We start from the raw sequence: 18,110 nt of genomic DNA, 5'->3' as shown, positions 1-18,110 counted from the left end.
ATTTAAATCGACATTTGGATGCCATCTCAGATGTGAAGGAGCTGTATTGAAAGTCTCTTCTTCTTCACTTTGACTGTCATCTGACACTTGAGCTGTACAACAGTATGACTGGTTGGCTGGTTTGGCATTTTCAGGACAAAGATTAACAGGTTTGTATTCAGAAACGTCTTCAATGAATCCTAACAAGGTTTTAGGATTTAGGAAAATGTCATGTTTGGTTGCATTTTGGATTGGGATTTTAACAGTCTTTGTAGCACCAGGGGGTACATCAATGAGAGCTGGAAATAACTCCAATCCATCAGGTATGTTGCTTTTCAAAGATGGTTCGAAAAACATTTCACCTCCACTCGAAAATGATCTGATGTGACACTTTACCATACAGATTTGGTTACTGCGAACCGTGAGTCCTTTTTTTCCAACTTTCACGACTTCACTTTCTGGTTCACTTTCAGTCGATTTGGTGTGAACAGCAGAGATAAGTGACTCAACATTACACTTCTGAACTTTAAGAGTCTCTGATAGCAAGTCCACTAAGTTTATATTGTCACTTTGTTCACTGTTTCCCATTATTATTTCTTGGATGACATTGAAGCCCAGCAGGGGAGTGGTTACACTTTGCTGGCTGACAAGCATTGGAACATACAAGGACACAGAGCCATGTTGGGAACTTGTGATCTTGAGTAGAACTTCAATCCACCCTTCAAAAGGAACGTCCGTCCCATTTGCTGCAGTGACTTTGAGTGGATGATCTGAAAGTAAAGTCTCAAGCGGCTGTATTTTCACATTTGGTAACGCTGTTTGTACCCATGACTTTTCAACAATGCTCACTTGTGCTCCGCTGTCCAATAGCATCTGTAGTTTTTCTCCATTTAACAGACAGTTTATCATACACCTACCACCTATTAACTGTGCCACACGCTTTTTATTGGTCACACTGTGTGTTTTCTGAGACGTGGTAGTAGATGGTGCTTGATCTGATTTCAGTCTCTCGCTGTTGTGGGACGCCGATGATGTCGTCACTGGTGGTCCCTCCCCAGCGACCTCCTGGAGTTTCCCGACACACTGCTCTTCTGGAGGCAGCCGATGGCTCGATGCCCCTCCTTTCCGCATTTGAAACAATGAGTGCAATGTTCAGTTTCTTGAGCAATACACTTCTGGCACTTCCCTTTGACATCAGGTTTTGGAGCTGGCTGTTTTGAGGCAGGTACTGTGGGACGAGTGTTTTCAGTTACTGCACTGACCATTGGAGTTAGGGCCTTTTCTAAACTTTTAGTTAGAGAGGACACCTGTGCCGTCAGCTCTTGTATAGCAGCACGGTTAGCTTGGACTTCAGTTTGTATTTTTACAGAACTTTTGTCTTTTTCTGCCTGAGCTACATTTGCGTTCACAGTTTTTGATTTTTGGCTTTGTCCCAATCTGTTCTGTCTCTCTGCGTCTTCAATAACAGCTTTTGTGATCAGCTCCAAAATGGAGTCATCTGTGACACTTGAATCTGTGATGTGAGGTTTTAAGTCTCGTCTGACATAAGAGCATTTCTCATTGATACCTTGATACAGTGAATGAAGGAAAACACCTTGTACCAACTGCTTGTCATAATGAAACCCACTGCTGTTCTTTGATGCAATCAGCACACGTTGTTTAAGACCCATTAGTCTATACATGAACTGCTGAGGTGTTTCTTTATCATACTGCTTAGCGTTGCTTAGTTCCTGAAATAATTCAGTGCTACTTTTCTCACGCAGGTGTGCCTTCAAGAAACGTTTTAACTCTGCTACAGTCAGCGTATCTTTGGTGACAAGCATGTCTTTGAAGGTACCAGGCTTGATTATCTTAAACACCGTTCTAATAACTTCAGCCTCTGTGAACCCTTCAGCAAGACCTTCATCAATCTGTTTACACAACACATTGTAACTTAAATCAGAGTCAAAATCAGAGATCTGACCACCATGAATCTTGTATTCCCTGTGTGGTAACAGTGACTTGAGTTCAGACAGCTTGACCAAACCTGTTACAGGGTCAGCAACTACTGATGGTGAGGATGACTTCACGGTTGTTACTGTGGATGCAGCTGCCTCTCTGGTCTCACTCACAACAGGAACCTCTTCCACATCTGGAGTACTCACAGCATTTTCTCCCCCAGTTGCCATGGGTGACTGTAGTTGTTCGATGAGGTCGCGGAAAGCGAGCAAGTGAGACATCCCCTGGTCCTCGAGACTTCTCAGTTGTGGACTTCTCAGAAAGTCCACAATGAAGTCGAAGAGTTCCACTTCGGGCGATTCTGCACTTGGAAAATCCTCGTCCACGTCATCTTTTAACGACTCAGCCAGCTTGTAGAGAACATCTCTGTTGTGGGCACTGGTTAACTGGGTAAGCGCTTGCTGGATCTCCCATCTCAGGTCACGTAGTGCTGCCATCTCTGGTTACCTGGATTCTGTCGCTGGTGTCATCGGCTCAGGAACAGGTGATCAGCTTCCCTTGGTTCTGCAATGATTAGTGCCGGACAGCCAGTGGCACTAATCCCGGACGAGCCCCCAAAATTGTTGCTCCTCTGGGGTGTAGAGGGCAACGTGATGTGTGAACGACCCAGCTTTGTCTCAATCAATCTGTGATGAAGAAAAGAGATCGCACGCACAATGAAGCTGGGTTTAATTCACACGAGGAATTAGTTCTTCCTCAACATACATCAGCAACAACAATGATCCAGATAACTGCTAAATGGCCTTAAAGAGTCCAAAAGTCCATGTGGCCATAGCTTACAAAACTAGACTAAACATCATCAAAATACATTACAATTTCACAACATATCATAACATCATGAACTTCAATACATTTTCTTTTAAACCACAATCATTTGATCATCAACAATTAATTACTCTTTTTAAACAGATTTTATATACAATGATTTTAAATTGTACAGTATTTATATTTTTAACAAATCAATGAAATCATATTTAACCAAAATCACCATGCTTCAATATCATGAACTAAGCATATGAGGCAGCAACAGCATTCAATATTCAAATGGCTGTTCTGTATTTAATACAGTTTCAATAGCAGTACTGGTATTTGGCCATAAACCATAAAATATGCACATTCAGGGACATATAAAACCCAGTTACATGCGTATTGTATGAAAAACCTTCCATAAAATGTTCTCAAATAATGTTCTCATGTGGTTCTTTGCACCAATACTGGTCTGGAGTAACTTATCTCCATGTTGCAGTTCCCTCATGCTTCACCAGTTAGCTTAGCAGGTTAGCTTCCAACACTGTTCATGTCACTCAAAACACTGACACTTCATTTTACTCTGCCTACTGAACACAATATTATCTCGAACATGTCACAAACCAGATAATATGCCTTATATGAGTGAACTTAGAGTATTTACCAACCTGTGATGAAGAAAAGAGATCGCACGCACAATGAAGCTGGGTTTAATTCACACGAGGAATTAGTTCTTCCTCTGTGGTGCGTCCTCCTATCAACATCAGTGCGCGATACGCGCCATCTACTGGGTATCATGGGGATCGCATCTCACTCAACAGAGCTGAAATTTGAACCACTGAGTACATGAAATTAAACAAAAAGTTTTATGGGGTGTCTGCTTTTAACACACCTTTTTAGAGAACCATTTCCATCTTTGAACAAACTTACTTATTCTATCTTTTAACAACTATTTTCAAGCCTCTACATGTATATGAAGGTTACTGTGGGTAGACAAAAATCAGAGGACAGAAATGGGAATGTAATTATACTTACTTAGATGTTTATCTGCAACACTTTCTCAGACTGGTGTCAAAACTATTGTAAAAACATTGTTTTACCTATTATTTATTTGAAATTGGAAAACCTGATGACACCAGTTCCAATAAAATACATCAATCACAATGTGTTACTGACATATTCTGTACCTTTGTCTTTTCTTGCTGGCCACTGGCATGGACACTATAAAATAGCTTGAAAGCAGCAGTTGCACGTCAGCAGGGACCCGGCAGCATCTTTTAACCTGCCAGTCCTGCTAATGATTTAATCCTACCCATCATTCCCCACAGGTGCAGGCACATAGCCTTCAATTACTTAGTGCCAGGTGCAAAAAAAGACAATTCAAGATGGAAAGTATGAGTGAACACTCAACGCAATATTCCATATTGCACTTTTTAGATGACTTCATCTTGGGGACATTATATCTGATCTGAAATTCCATACATGGATGTAGTGCATAAAATGTAACAACAATTTTGACCCGGCTGTTTTTAACACTACTGAGTGCCATGACTGTCCACTGGGTTTTAAGCCCTCCACACACTGCAGGATTTGCGATCGGAAATATTAAACATGTTCATTATTTACGATCTCCCCTTCCGACGCCTCCCGAGAGGCTCCGACCGGAAAAAAATCTCTCGGAACACACCGCACACTACACGAAGATCCGACCCGAACTCATTTGCATACTCCCTGTCGGCTTCGATCGGGAGGAGACGATCGGGGCAAAATTCGGCCCGATTATCCTGTAGTGTGTGGAGGCCTTTAGGTTACATGACATGTGATTCGCCAGTTGCCATTCAGCTGTGTCCTGTGTCCTCACATCTGAGAAAGTGTCAAATGTAGGTGGAAGATGCCTTTCTAAACTGACGTGTTGTTGGGTATTGGCAGTCTCCTCCTTCTTTCCTCTCGTTCTCTGGTTTGACTTCTGTTCCCTGGTGTCTCTTGTCAGTCTCTCCCCCCTGTCTGTTTCTCCCTTGCAGTGGAGCCTCTGCTGTTCATCCCCACCCTCTCTGCCTCGTCACACACCTGCTGTTGATCAAGACAATCGAGAAGTCGCCTGCCCACTTGCTGTAAACACTGCTCCGTCCACAACGCTTAGCCCCGTCCTCTCTTTACTCATTTTTACGTTTTTGCTTTTACTAAGATTTTTCCATTAAATTTTTGTTAAACATTTAGATTTTGTCTCCTAGTCTGAATTGCTGTATGGTCAATCATATTAAGCTCATAAAACATAATACCTGTTTTAGCCCAGGTAGGGAGGATGAGAGGAAATCGTCTCTTCAGAGCTCCGCTCTCCCATTTTCCACTTCTGTTGTTGTTTCACACATATAAGAGACATTTATTCAATAAAACATTCCCACAGCAGATGTTTTGACTTAATCATATAGCTGGAGGTTGTTTGGGTTTATCTCCTGAATATGAATCATAGACTACCAAAAAATAATCAGTAGGCTAACTACTTATTTTCTAATTCACCTAAATAAAAAGTCAGAATTTCAGACACTCATTTTGAGCTGGTGTACATGAGACAAAAGTAGTGTATATATATATATATGCACATTGAGGCACTTGCAGGAGTGATGTAGGAGGCATTCAGCTACATTTTTATTCCCACATAATGCCAATGAAATCATTGGCTTAAAGCCACAATATGAGGGGAACATGCAGTGGTTGTTATTCTCAGGCATAGATATCTTTCAGCTGCACCAGAACAGAGAACAGAAATAAGTCTGGCAGTGGTAGCACACACAAAAAAAGCTTCACTGTGTTGGCCCAGCATTTAAGATATGTTAGTAAAACATATCTAGAAATGCTTGAAGAGAAACAAGGAAATTGGCTAAATATATAGCTTTTTTTTCTTTACTTGAAAAACACAAGCTATAAAAAAAATCCTAAATTTTCTACATATAGATGGCTTAAATCCACTCATTTCCCTGTGATTTACATTAAGCACAAGGCCAGAGACTAGACTACTTCAACCGACGTTATATCTGTGATTATTGTGAGATACAAACCGAGAAAAAATGGTGCACGAGGACAACGTCATGCATTCCGGCACACTGACCGTGGAACTGCAATCCCTGACAGGCTGCAATTAATCTGGTGGCCATTACAAAAGGGTTCGACCGTAATTACCACCAGAGGACAGTTGCACTGCAGGAGAGCGCAGCAGAGAGAAGTGCCATTCAGCTGCTAGATTTACACCGCGCACGACGCTCCATGCACTGCAGCATCTGTGAATATTAACAGCTCTCCCCAGAAGCAAGAGAACCAAAGAAGCCAGACTGAACACTGACACAGCAACTTCAAATGCAGAGCGATATGGGGGCAGATTTCATTGATTCACAAATCATTCCTGAAAACGTTTTTTTAAAAAAACAATTACACACACAAATATATATCAGCAGATATAAAGTGATTTGTTTCATAACCTTGGGGGCCACATTAGGAGAGTGGTTCAAATGACTGCACTACACTAAGACCTTTCTTTTTTTTTCAGTTTAAAAATAATAACAGAGCTCTGCATGAATCAGCTTAAATTAGGCAATTCCCAAAATGTGAGCTGGCTCTCTGCTCGGGTTTATTCTTTAACAAGACTGAAATAAAACAGGACTAAGCAGAAAGTATTTTTTTTTTCATATCTATAGGTGGAACGAGTGTGCAATGTGCAAATTTCTGAGTATATGCTTGATTAAACTACAAACACTGTAAAAAGGAGCCTCTGACTAACTGTTAAATCTGTCTTTTCCCACAGCCAGGCATTTAGATTCCATCAGCTGACCCGACAGGATGACTGCACCTTCTCCTGCCCCCTCTGGGAGGAAGGATGTGGGTTCAGCTTTCATTCGTCTCCCTGATGGCCCCATGTGCTAATACTGCTGTCATGTCCTGGGGAGAGAGAAGACTAATTACTGAGTGCACAGTCTTCCTGCCAGGCCCCCTTGGAGAGCCACACTGTTAATTGGATGAGGACTCTAAAGAGAGCTGAATTGCAGATGAGACCAACCTTTACCTCTTGTAAACAGCATTACGAATGGAAATACATTTTTAATTCATCTTCCCTTGTTGCCCCTCAATCTGAAAAACATCCTGGTCTACAGCTATTGTCTATTTGATCCCAGCAGAGATGAGTTAAGTTGAACACACAGTCATGTTTACATGGGTCTTTAAAGGCAATGGTTTGAAGGTTTTATTCTTGGCTGCAGAATGAAACATGACTTAAAAGCTAAAAAAGCAAAAACAAAAAGCCAGCTTAACACCTGTGATTTTTTTCTGAGTTTTTTTACTCTGAACTGAATAAATTTAACATTCACTTACGAGCACAATTCCAATGGTTATAATACTGAACGATGCAAACCTACGTTTTGCAAATTATGTGCTGGTATGAGGCAGTGACAGGCTGCAGGTGGAGTCCTTGACTTCAATGGTCAGAGTTTTCCAACAAGCTGTGTCTCTAGCTAGCAGGTTAAAAGCCTGGATTACTTGATTTATTCAAAACAGAAAGTTAAACCTTTTTCCCCAAAACATTTTTCATGAAATGAGGAAGTAAAGGACGTGTATTTTTTTCCTCTTTTGTTTAAAAAGGTAACAGAAGGTTTCTCGGCACTAGATCTAATTTATTTTGCCATTTACCCAAAGCTAAAATGGAATATGTGTTTAATAAAAATAAGAAATTGTGCAAGGCTGCAATTCTGTGGTGGAGCTGGAAGGAGGGAAGCTTCACTTTTTTTTACATGTTCAGCCAAAAACATCATCATGAACACCCTTTTATAGATTTGCATGCTAATGGTTGCTGAGAGTGATGTAAAATACAGCAGAAACTACATGAGCTGTCACAAAACAAATATTACAAATTAAGCTTTAGGAACCACATCTGAAAACCAAATTGAATTCCTTACCAGCGAAGCAGTTATTTCATTTAAAATTACAACTGCCAGCCCTGTCACCATCAGCAAAAGTCAGGATTTATAAACTGAGACTTGTAAGAGCCTGAGCATAGTTTCTTGAGTATCATACGACACTTGGAAATTCAATCTCGGAAAAAAAGAAACCCAACCACTCATGTCCTCTCCAAAACCATGCTGTGTATCCAGTGTGTGAAAAAAATGAAAGTTCATGACGTACTGTGTTATTTTAGATTGATGTTAAGTGCTTTGTGAAGCACCAATTCCAGTTCTCTCTCTGAAGTGTTTTGGTATCAGATGTTTAACATACTGTTCATAATAGTAGTTATGAGTAGGCTGGATTTATCCATGAAGTGAACATTGCACTGATGGGTTCGGTGCTGTATTGATGTAGGTAACTGGAATGTTACTATACTGTCCTTGAAGCAAATGGTTGTTTGGAGGTGGAACACCGTCTGTGTAAGCTGCTCCCATTACTCTTTTCAGTCATTGATCCGCAACAGCAGATCAATGCACATTAATGAAGGCTACATGATATACATTGACTGTAACGAAAAGAAAAAAAAAAGCATACTCAATTCCATTTTAATAAATATTTTATCTCTTGATTCAACATTTAGCTCAATTTAAAAAGTGGCAATAAGGTGACTGTTTAATAGAAGAGTTGATGTCATTTTCACATTTTAGTAGGTTGATTTTTCAACACTAGAGAAAAACATGGTTTACATGATCATTTTTTAAGACTACACACGCACTCAATCAACAATGCTGACATACAGTAAATATGCTGTTAAAACCAACATTGAGTAATGGAAAACTCAGCGTGACTATATCCTGAGAATCATAAAAAAATCAACAGTATCAAAGGCTAAGTGCTCCGTTTGGCTAATCATATCCATGATATTCTTTGGTAATTTGTGCAAGTTCCTCAAGGTGAATATCATCGTAGGTAAAATGTGTTTTAGAGAGGATTAAAAATGAGGGCTTTTCTAAGCCTCGTCGGGAAAGGCAGGAACGCTGACGAGAGCTGGGATGAGCTTCTCGTACACGCTGATGCCTTTCAGGAAGACTTGCTCGTTCAGGAACTCGTTGTGATCGTGCAGCAGGATCGGAGTCCGGTTCATTGGAGAAAAGCCGATAGCAGGAATACCCACCTGGATTCAGAAAGAGAGATTTAAAGAAGCTGTTTTTCATCCAGCCACTCAAAAGCTGAGTACTTTTAAAATCAAATACTTCTTTTATCAAAAGATTTTTTTTTTTTTTTTTTTGGGATACTCACTGCTCGGATGAAGCGGCTATCTGTGGCGGCTGGAAAAATCTCCTTTTCCAAAGTCATGTTCCTACAGAAGAGATACTAACATGAGATGTGGCTTTCAAGACTCAGAGAATCCAAGATTTTGTTTGACTCAACATAGGATCAAAACTCTACCAGTATCAAAGACTAGTCAAAAAGTTCCACAGCTTTCAGCGAATGAAATGTTTTAGTTGTATCATTACAAGCTCTACCGAATTGATAAAATATTAAAATTTTAAAATGTTCACCACCTACAGTGTTGCTATAAAGGCATAACAAACACTGACCAGCACATTCACCCCATCAGATAATCTCTCCTCACATTTGTCACATTTTGTGCATAAGTTCTTAAGTTGTCACCACACAGCACTTCGTGATGACACGCTGACCTTGAACTTTAATTAAAATAACAGAATCAGACTGAGTCTACATGAACATCTGCAGCACACTTTCACAAAGCCTCTCGAGGTGTTCTGCAGATATTGTGTTCGTGAGGATCACAACAAATGTGTTTGCTGATTACCACAATACGGGCCACTTCACACTCCAGCGAAACTGAAAATGTGTGCAAAATTTTTAATATAATACTTCAAGGCTTTCCTAAGCTATAAAAAAGAAGAATATCTTCCAAAAGAATAATGTAATGTATTTGAGGACAAAGTAGTTCTTTTCCAAACACAAGCAGAGCGCTGTGAAATCTGTCTGAACATTTGCAACCAAGGTGTGAAAACCCAGAGTGAATATATTACAATGATTGCATAAGAAGAAATAATGGAGATAAAGAAATCTGAGTACTCAGCTGCACAGTCAGATTTCTGTAGCTGCACAGGAAATCTATGAGGATATGCATTTATATGTAGAGTTTATTAAATTCTATACAACACAAAACACTAGAATTAGGTGTAGATGGAGCGAAAATTGAGCTATAAGCAGCGAAACATCGGATCATGTTTATTAGTTCCTTGCTGTTTTCTTACATTGCTTTGCATGAAGCGCTGAAGGCACTCCACCACGGATCACTCTCTTCTGTTGATGTGATGTTCTGATTCATGTGTTTCTGCAAGACGCGACAGTTCGGTGGCTTGATTAGACAAACAAAACAAACCACAGGTAATTTCCTTGGAGAGTTTGAGAGCACTGACCTGAGCAAATTCGTAAGTGACATCCTCTCCCGCCTCTGTGCACCACTCTTTTATTTTTGCTTCAAACTCCTGGTGATTTACACATGAATGCGGAATTAACAGAGAGCTGCAGCTCACGAAGACGCTTGGAGAGAAATGCACGCTCACGTACCGGCAGGTTCACCGTCGGAGGAATTCTCAGGTCAAAGCTGACATCCATTTCAGCAGGGATGACGTTGTAGGCCACGCCTCCTTTCACCATGGTCATATTCACGGTTGTGACGTCGCCAAGTGTGAAACACTCGCTGGTGTTTAACCTGAAATGAATTCAATGAGTCGAGTTGAACTTTGGAAGAAAGAAAAGTCGACATTGTGCCACAAACAACACAAAGTGGCTGAGACCCAGATTATGGTTTAACATAGAATAACAGCTTGGTTGACTATTACTATGAGCACACATAAGCACAATGTCCCCATCATAACTGAAACCAGCAGAACAGCATCGCTTGTTTCATAAGCATCACATCGTTTTGAAAATCATTGAATACTGTTGAATTACTGTCATCACTGTCATCATTACTGTCTCACCGGTGCAGTTTCCATATAGCAGCTGCTTATGCGCTACAGCTCTGAACATGAATTAGAATCTTATACTGCATACAGGGTTCATTAAAACAGGTTAGCGGGACAGCTGAAAGAGAAACCAGCCACAAATACAGTGACGAGCCACTGAACCCAGAAGCTGTTCAGACATTGCAGTGCATATCAGATACAAACAGTCTCACCTGTGTTTCTCTTTTTCTCTGAAGTCCAGGAAGGAGTTTATCACATGCCGCTGTATGAAGCGGAAATAGAAGTTACTGAGTTTTCTGTGGGAATCTCATGAACTGATAACATCGACATTAATACTTACCAGCTTCTCAGCAGCTGTATTCTCCACAAATCTGGAGCCGTGACCAGGACTGCCAGGGCAGTGGACTGTAATCCCTAAAAAAAAAAAAAAAGAAACACCACTACGTGTTACATTGTATTCATTTGTAAGTGTTGTTCATATCCTAACAGAGCGACACTGTGTATTCACTTTCTAAAGATACATAGTTGAAAAATGTAACAATGAACTCAGCTCACACAGAGAAACAAGTGTTTGTCCTGTTATGGCCCTGCTCCCTGTAAACCCATTTCAACTGCCTTCAACAAAGCCTTTCAGCCTCAACTTCTTATGATGTGACACCGGCCTCGTCTTTTTGCTACCACCATGTCTGAACCAGACGACTGCGGAATTAAATCTAGAGGAAGCCGAGGTAACACCTGACTAAACGTGTGAAGCAGTATGGAGGAAATACCTATTTGATTCTGTCAAGAAACACAAACATGCATGAAAGAGTCCTAGCTGTAATCTGAAAGTCATCAAATGTTGCCAAAAATGTGAAATTCCTCTATGTTTTGTACTTGATACTCACACCAGGGGTTCCTCTCCCCATAAAACACAGTGAAGGCATCGCCAGGATTGGCCAGACCTGCAGAACACATGCAAAGAAAAAAATATGAAACTTTAGTTTGTACATATTGCATCTGACTCTGAGACACCGACAAGTTTATTTTAAGTTTTGACATGCAGGAATTATTCTGACTACATTAGAGCAATGTCGGTTTCACATACATATATTTAATTTAAAATTTTTTTAAACTATATTAGGGACAAAGTCCAAAAGACTGGATTGTTAGGTTGGAAATTCTGTTCTTAAAAAATTCCAAGTGATTTAAGCTTCACAATATTAGAAAGTTGAGTCCTGTTTACATAAAAGTAAAGCAAGATAGAGTGCATGAATCGCATTGCTGCAAGTCTGAGTGTGGTTCACATTCTTTGATACATTTCTTCATGCTTATAAACTAAATGTAACGTCAATGATCTTAATATTAATATGAAGGTTTTCTTGGGATTGTAAATTGTATATTCAAGCCCTGTATTGATCTTTATTCGACAGCTCCCTCAAGAGGAGGAGAAGCCACTCCATAAGTTAAACGGCTATTCATTCCTCTGTATCTGAAATGTCACCTGCAGGGGCTTTTTACAAGAATTACCCCTGGAGTATTTGCAGTCAGGTGTCTAAGTTTCATCAGGGATCTCAATGGCTGTGCGGCTCGAAGCTCAAGTATAGTTTCTATGGTAACCAGCAGCTTCAACTTGCTGCATGTGTAACGGCTTGGACATGGGATTGAAGCATCTCACATTATAGAGCTCAATGAATGGCTTTCTAATTCAATAAGAAGCCTGCTGGAAAATGTTGTGAACAAATGACATTTACCTTCATCGAGGGAAAAGCCAATGTTCAATTTCTGGAACTCTGGGTGCTTCACAAATGTTTCCATCCCCTTATGACCACCAACCTCCTCATCTGAACACAAAGACAACAAAAGAGACAGTTTTTGTTTTTTTTTTTGGTGTACAAAAAAACGTCAGATTATTCATTCTCGAGTTGCTCACATCTGGCACCGCACGCATTTGAGTGTGTGGAACTGCAAAACATGTCAGATCCCTGAAATCCAGGGAGTGCTGTTTCACAGTCAGGAACCAAACTACTAAAAAAGAAGCTGTCTTGTTGTCTTCGGTTTAGTTTATGCAGACCTGAACAAAAAGCTTTTGTGTGGTAAACAGACAGAACACTACATGTACCAGTAGCTTCGGGGAACAATACACACAGTCACACACACGTTTAACACAGCTTGCAGTGGCTCAATCTGAATGGAGAAGGTCCTGGACAGTCTTTTCTGGTCATAACAAACAGATTCAACTTGAGCTCCTGCTGTTTGACTGTCATAAACACTAAATATACAGTAAGTGTAACCACTTAGTTCAACCCACTGTCTGCCTCCTCATCTATTGCCTATTCTCTCTGAAGCCTGAAGAATGAAAGACAAATCCAAGTACACGGTTCATGATGAAAATAATTCTACAGCTGGATCTGGAAGATTCACAGGTCAAAGGTCAACTGTGAATGACAAGTGCATGTGTAACAATGTTGCACTTGCTGTGGTTTGCATGTTTTACAGATTGTCATCATGCTCTTCCACATGCAAATTACACTGTCAGAGCGAGAAGCTGAACAACACTGCTTGCCAGGAGTGTAACTGCAATTTATGTCAACCCAAAATACTTAAAAGGAACATTTAAAGCCAGGTTACCGCTGTTTTTTGTTTTTCTGTTTGCTGCATCTTGATTTTGTAAGGGGTCATAAAATCTTGACGAATCACTACTATTGTATTCTGTGTTATTTCAAAGATTGTTAAATTCCCCAATTGTCACTTGTTTTATGGGTACTGCAATTAAATACCTTGTCATAATCTTTTAGATCTTTTATTTTCAAAACTATAGCAACAGTGTGCACAAACTGGGAGTAAATAAGACATGCTTTTCCAAAGCAAAGGAACAAAACATAACAGTTTAGATATCAATACATTAAAGCTTAAAGCAGAAGAATCATGTTTTGTCAATATCACTGTACAAACAGTAACTGATTTAAAACATTTCATGACTATTTTTAATAAGTAACAACTGTGGTTACTAACACAATAATGGGTAATCTAAGAAATATTTAAAGATAAATGTGAAACAAACACTTTCTGCTCACCAACCTAGATAAACGGTTTGAGACATTTGACTTAAAAACAACCATTTGTTTTATTATTGATCAATGTTAGGTCACTTTAGCTTGTGCTCATCCAAGTTTTTTTTTAAAATATACATCATCCCCCCCCCCCCCCTTCAATGCAAAATTAACATTTCTATTCATTATGAGCAGCAGTTAAACTGTATGTAACACTACTACTGGTGCTCACTGCTATGTCTCAATGGTTTATGGGAATGCAGAACTATGGGTGAGTCCAAAGACAAAACTACAAAGAACAACAAGTCAAATCATACATTCCAAACAGATTAGAGAAGGGAACGTAGAATCTCACCGGGAACAAACATTAAATGCACAGTGCGTATCGGTTTCCATCCATCTGCCATCAGCCTCCTGATTGCTTGGATGTATCTGAAGAAAGCAAACGCACACAAAGCAGATACGTGACAGAAACAAGAAATGAAGTGTAAACTGAGAGGATACAGCGGGTGTTACAACAGGTGTCTTACTACTTAGGTAAAAGTGAAGGTCACAAATACTAGAGCAGAAAGCCTGTTCAGTAAAACCAGTTATTAAGGCAGTTAATACCCACTGTATAGTTACACATTTCATGTCCTGTGTTCCCCGGGCATAAATGTTGCCCTCTGCATCTTTGAAAGCACTGAAAGCATCGTATTTCCAATGTTCCTGGAGAAGAGATTGATATCAAATCCATTTTTTTCATGTCTATTACAGACAACAACAGGCTTAAAACACTGCAAACATGGACACGATGTCATACCTGGTACACAGGCACTACGTCTGTGTGGGAATTGAGTAGGATGGATTTAAGGGTGGGCTTTGTCCCTTCCCATGTCATGATGGACACGACTCTGCCTGGACAGACCTAAAAATGTAAAAAAAAATGTAAAAGCTTCATCGAATGCAAACTTACAGCATGGAAACTTTTTTTTTCTTCATAATTTAAATGGCCACCATCAGAGGCACACACCTCGATCTTTTTCATTGGCAGCCTCAGCTCCTCCGCTATTCTGTCCAGGAATCTAAGAGCGGCGTCTATGAATGAATAAACAGTTAGTGGAACAGTGAGTTTAAATATTAATAACAGAGTGAAAAACTCAGCCGTATCTCCTGCAGCTGTAACTCATAGTGGTGCTGCAAAAGGACTTTGGCAGAAAGTAACTTTTCTGCAATCGTTATGCACTGTCAGCACTTCTCTGGTCGGTGAGGCCTAATGGTGTTCGTGATCCAACGCAGAACCAGTCCTGTGCAGCTGAGACTCAAAACAAGATGTGGCAAGTGAAGCTGTAATAATTTACTAATCCAAGTCAAATCTGGACTTTGATTTGTGCGTATCATCTTATGCTCTGCAGTTTATGAATTTCACTCTTTAAGGAGGGGGTTTAGTTTTGATTGCGTCTCAAGGTTTTTACTGGTATAAAAAAATAACATGTCCTTTGTATACAAAAAAGTACCCATTTGAATACATTTCAATGGCAACACCTAATGCATCCTTTCTTTGGGTCCAGGCATGGGTAATTTCTGTGATGTATTTCAAATCATTTTTCCTCTTTTTGTTTGTGAAATGCATAAAATACACTGACAGATACTCACTGGAATTACAGGTGCACTGAAATATATAGGTATACAGTCAAAACGACACTAGATAACAATTGCAATTGAAGTTTCCTTGAGCAAGTTTCCTTGTCCGCTGGCGGACAGACGAATGGGTGAAAGTGATCAACAGTGTTATTACTAACAGTGGAAAGGTGCCATGTTATCATAGATCATAAACCATTTATCTACCTTTATCTAATGGCTGCACAGGGGTGTAGTGTTCAGCAGCCTTGTACTCTGCAGAGTATGCATGTTCTCCCTGTGCATGCACAGGTTAATCGACTTGCTTGGAGTTGAAGATGCGTGTGCACCCAGTCTTTAGATATACTTTGAGAATGGTGCATGTGTAGGAGATGTTTGAACGCAGCAGGTGATCTGGACACATCTAACAAACCCACACGAAAAGTGCTGGATGTACAAACGTGTAAAATACGAAGGCGTCTCACCGTAGTCGGGCTCCGGGTGGACGGTCTTGAGGCGGAGGTACTCTCTGAACAGACTGACAGACGGGTCCTCTCCTTCAGGAGAGCTCCTCTGTCCTCCTCCGATACCTGGACCGTCTTTGTCCGGCAGCATGGTGCTTTAGAACCTCCTCTGGAAAACACAAACACACGACTTAACGCACGAGTCTCTGAGAACCGGTTTGGGCTGGAGCTGCGGTCCAAGCCCCGTCAGCTGCCAGTTCCAGAAGCTCGTTAACAGGCTCACTCAACCTGCCTGGAAGCTAAAGGCTAAGCTAGCGCTCTCGTGTAAGTTAACTTGTGTAACTGGAGCGCGAGCTGCGTGTTCAAGCTGCACAGCTAGCTGAGCTCACGGCGCGTGCAGCGAAGGGAGAGAACGGTGCGGCGAGACACACGTGTCCAGTGGTGTCTACGACTGTTTCCTAGTTGTGTTCACTCCCGTTACTCACCCCGTGTGCGTGTCGGTGTCGGTGTCGACCTGCTGGTTGTCGTCAGGTGAAGAACCGCAGCAGCTGCAGCGGCCGCCTCCTGTCAGCTGACTGCGGCCCGCACGTCACGGTGCACGAGGAAAGACAGAAACATCACTAAAAGAAGAAGTGCTACTGTGGAGGACATTCAGTGAATTCATATTTTACATATTTCAAAATGAATAAATTTTTTTTTTTTTATATATATATATACTTGAATTCGACTACTGAGAAACACACCCCTCCTACATTCACACCAACTCATGTCAAACTGTTGTTTTGGGACTGTGAATGTACAAGAGGAACACACAGGGAGAAAATGCAAACTGCATAGAAAAGGTGTGCACAGAATTTTTGCAGGGTTGCAGGGTGCTTCAGCCCATCCCAGGTAACTACAGGCCACTGGTCCACCACAAACAGATAGACAACCACACACACTCACATTCACACCGATGGGGCAACATAGGGTCACCAAATTAACCTCACATGCATGTTTTTTGGAATGTGGGAGGAAGCTGGGATCTCGGGATAAAACCCCAGGAGAACATGCAAACTCCACACAGAAGGTATTTAAATACATACCAGTAACCACGGGGCGAGGGTTCTTTGAGTGCATGTAGTTCAAAAAGTGTATTATGTTGAGAAAAAGAGCTTTAAAGACTGTGTTTGAATGAATTCATGTGTTAAAAAAATTAGCAACTCACATGCAAAGAATACAACTGACTTTCTGAAATGGTCAGTGTTTGTCACAATTTTTTAACGAAAGAAACTCTACAACCCTGTGGTCAGTATCAACACAGAGCCAAGAGAACCATATCAAACATGTTTCTTACTTTTATTTCCATCAATGCACAGGTCTTTTGATCCCATCCTATTCTTGGCATGATTGTCCAAACTTATTGCAAATATATTACATAAACCTTTATCAGCACTATACAAATACGAGTTTAAATTATTTGTATATGGTGCATACTCTTTTGTACATTTTTTTTTTTTTTTTACACTTTGTACTAATCCTGTTTATTGTAGCTCAGCATGCTTTTGGGCAGCTGAGATTGTTGCCAGATCTTCACATGAAGGTCTTTCAAGTGTGAAACTGGCACAATATTTTTAAATACAAGTAACTGCAACATTTGCAGACGTAGAGTCACCTACAAAAATGATAAATAATCCCAGTAAAGCAAACACATTCCACGTTTTTACATGCAACCAGAGACACAATGAAACCACGTGAAACTAAACGTACCACCGAACACAGATAAAGCAAATATTACAACAAGCCGAGCTGAAAGTCTTCTTCAGGTGACGCCGTGAGATATTGAGGAAAATAATACATTCAGATGACAACTTGTGCAATTCAATATTTTACACAGAACACTCCAATAATCTCCCCTTAGGTGATAATATAGTATGAATAATGCTGAGCTTTTTCCCTTGTACCAGAACTTATTTTAAACACCTGTATGGATAACAGGTAATCCCTTCTTTTCTCTATTTTTTTTCTAGTCTTCTTTCATTTACTGCTTCCTCTTCACATCTCACTTCAGTATGCTGAGGAACTCAATGAGTCCTTGGTGAAATTCTCTGGGTTTGTCCATGTAGCAGGCGTGACGAGCTCCTTCTATCTTGAGCACGGAGTGGTTCGGGAGCTGTATGAGGTTGTGGTGAGACTGGGCGCCCAGGTTTGTGTCCAGGGCTCCGTACACGATGTAAGTGGGAGTCTGCAGAGCACACGAGCGAGATTCAGAAAACAAAGAGCCACAAATTCATGATTTATTACCGCTGTGAATCTACTGTTAACTGGTTATATTATTACAGGCTCTGGCATCAAATAGTAACAGTACAACAGACAAC

General features: G+C 40.5%; 2 protein-coding genes across 4 annotated transcripts in view; both read right to left on the bottom strand.

The window, feature by feature from the left end:
* Positions 1-8,254: 8,254 nt before the first annotated feature.
* Positions 8,255-16,323, bottom strand: LOC115389132 (aminoacylase-1). Its single transcript, XM_030092563.1, has 15 exons — positions 16,239-16,323; positions 15,775-15,922; positions 14,703-14,767; positions 14,493-14,597; positions 14,304-14,398; positions 14,046-14,122; positions 12,392-12,481; positions 11,546-11,602; positions 10,999-11,072; positions 10,871-10,920; positions 10,258-10,402; positions 10,107-10,175; positions 9,942-10,021; positions 8,950-9,010; positions 8,255-8,824 (listed from the first exon to the last, which is right to left on the bottom strand). Exons 2-15 carry the CDS (start codon positions 15,902-15,904, stop codon positions 8,660-8,662), a joined length of 1,263 nt encoding a protein of 420 aa, XP_029948423.1. The 5' UTR covers positions 15,905-15,922; positions 16,239-16,323; the 3' UTR covers positions 8,255-8,659.
* A 917-nt stretch (positions 16,324-17,240) lies between these two features.
* The window catches only part of abhd14a (abhydrolase domain containing 14A), a 5,328-nt gene continuing 4,458 nt past the window's right edge, over positions 17,241-18,110 (bottom strand). For all 3 annotated transcript variants that reach the window (XM_030092617.1, XM_030092618.1, XM_030092619.1), the window contains one exon: positions 17,241-17,977. In XM_030092617.1, the coding sequence (XP_029948477.1) occupies positions 17,795-17,977 (183 nt within the window). In that variant the 3' untranslated portion in view covers positions 17,241-17,794. The remainder of the gene's footprint in view (positions 17,978-18,110) is intronic.

This window comes from Salarias fasciatus, chromosome 5, assembly GCF_902148845.1.
Source record: "Salarias fasciatus chromosome 5, fSalaFa1.1, whole genome shotgun sequence".
Classification (NCBI taxonomy): domain Eukaryota; kingdom Metazoa; phylum Chordata; class Actinopteri; order Blenniiformes; family Blenniidae; genus Salarias; species Salarias fasciatus.
The sequence above is the reverse complement of the archived record's forward strand: the minus strand, read 5'-3'. Positions and strand labels throughout refer to the sequence as shown.

Excerpts from the sequence above, each read along its gene's own strand:
- LOC115389132 (XM_030092563.1), bottom strand. The coding sequence starts at position 15,904 with ATGCTGCCGGACAAAGACGGTCCAGGTATCGGAGGAGGACAGAGGAGC. Across the intron at positions 14,768-15,774 it reads CCACCCGGAGCCCGACTACG|ACGCCGCTCTTAGATTCCTG; the intron begins GTGAGACGCCTT and ends ATTCATTCATAG. Across the intron at positions 9,011-9,941 it reads AGCGCTTCATGCAAAGCAAT|GAACATGACTTTGGAAAAGG; the intron begins GTAAGAAAACAG and ends TCTCTTCTGTAG.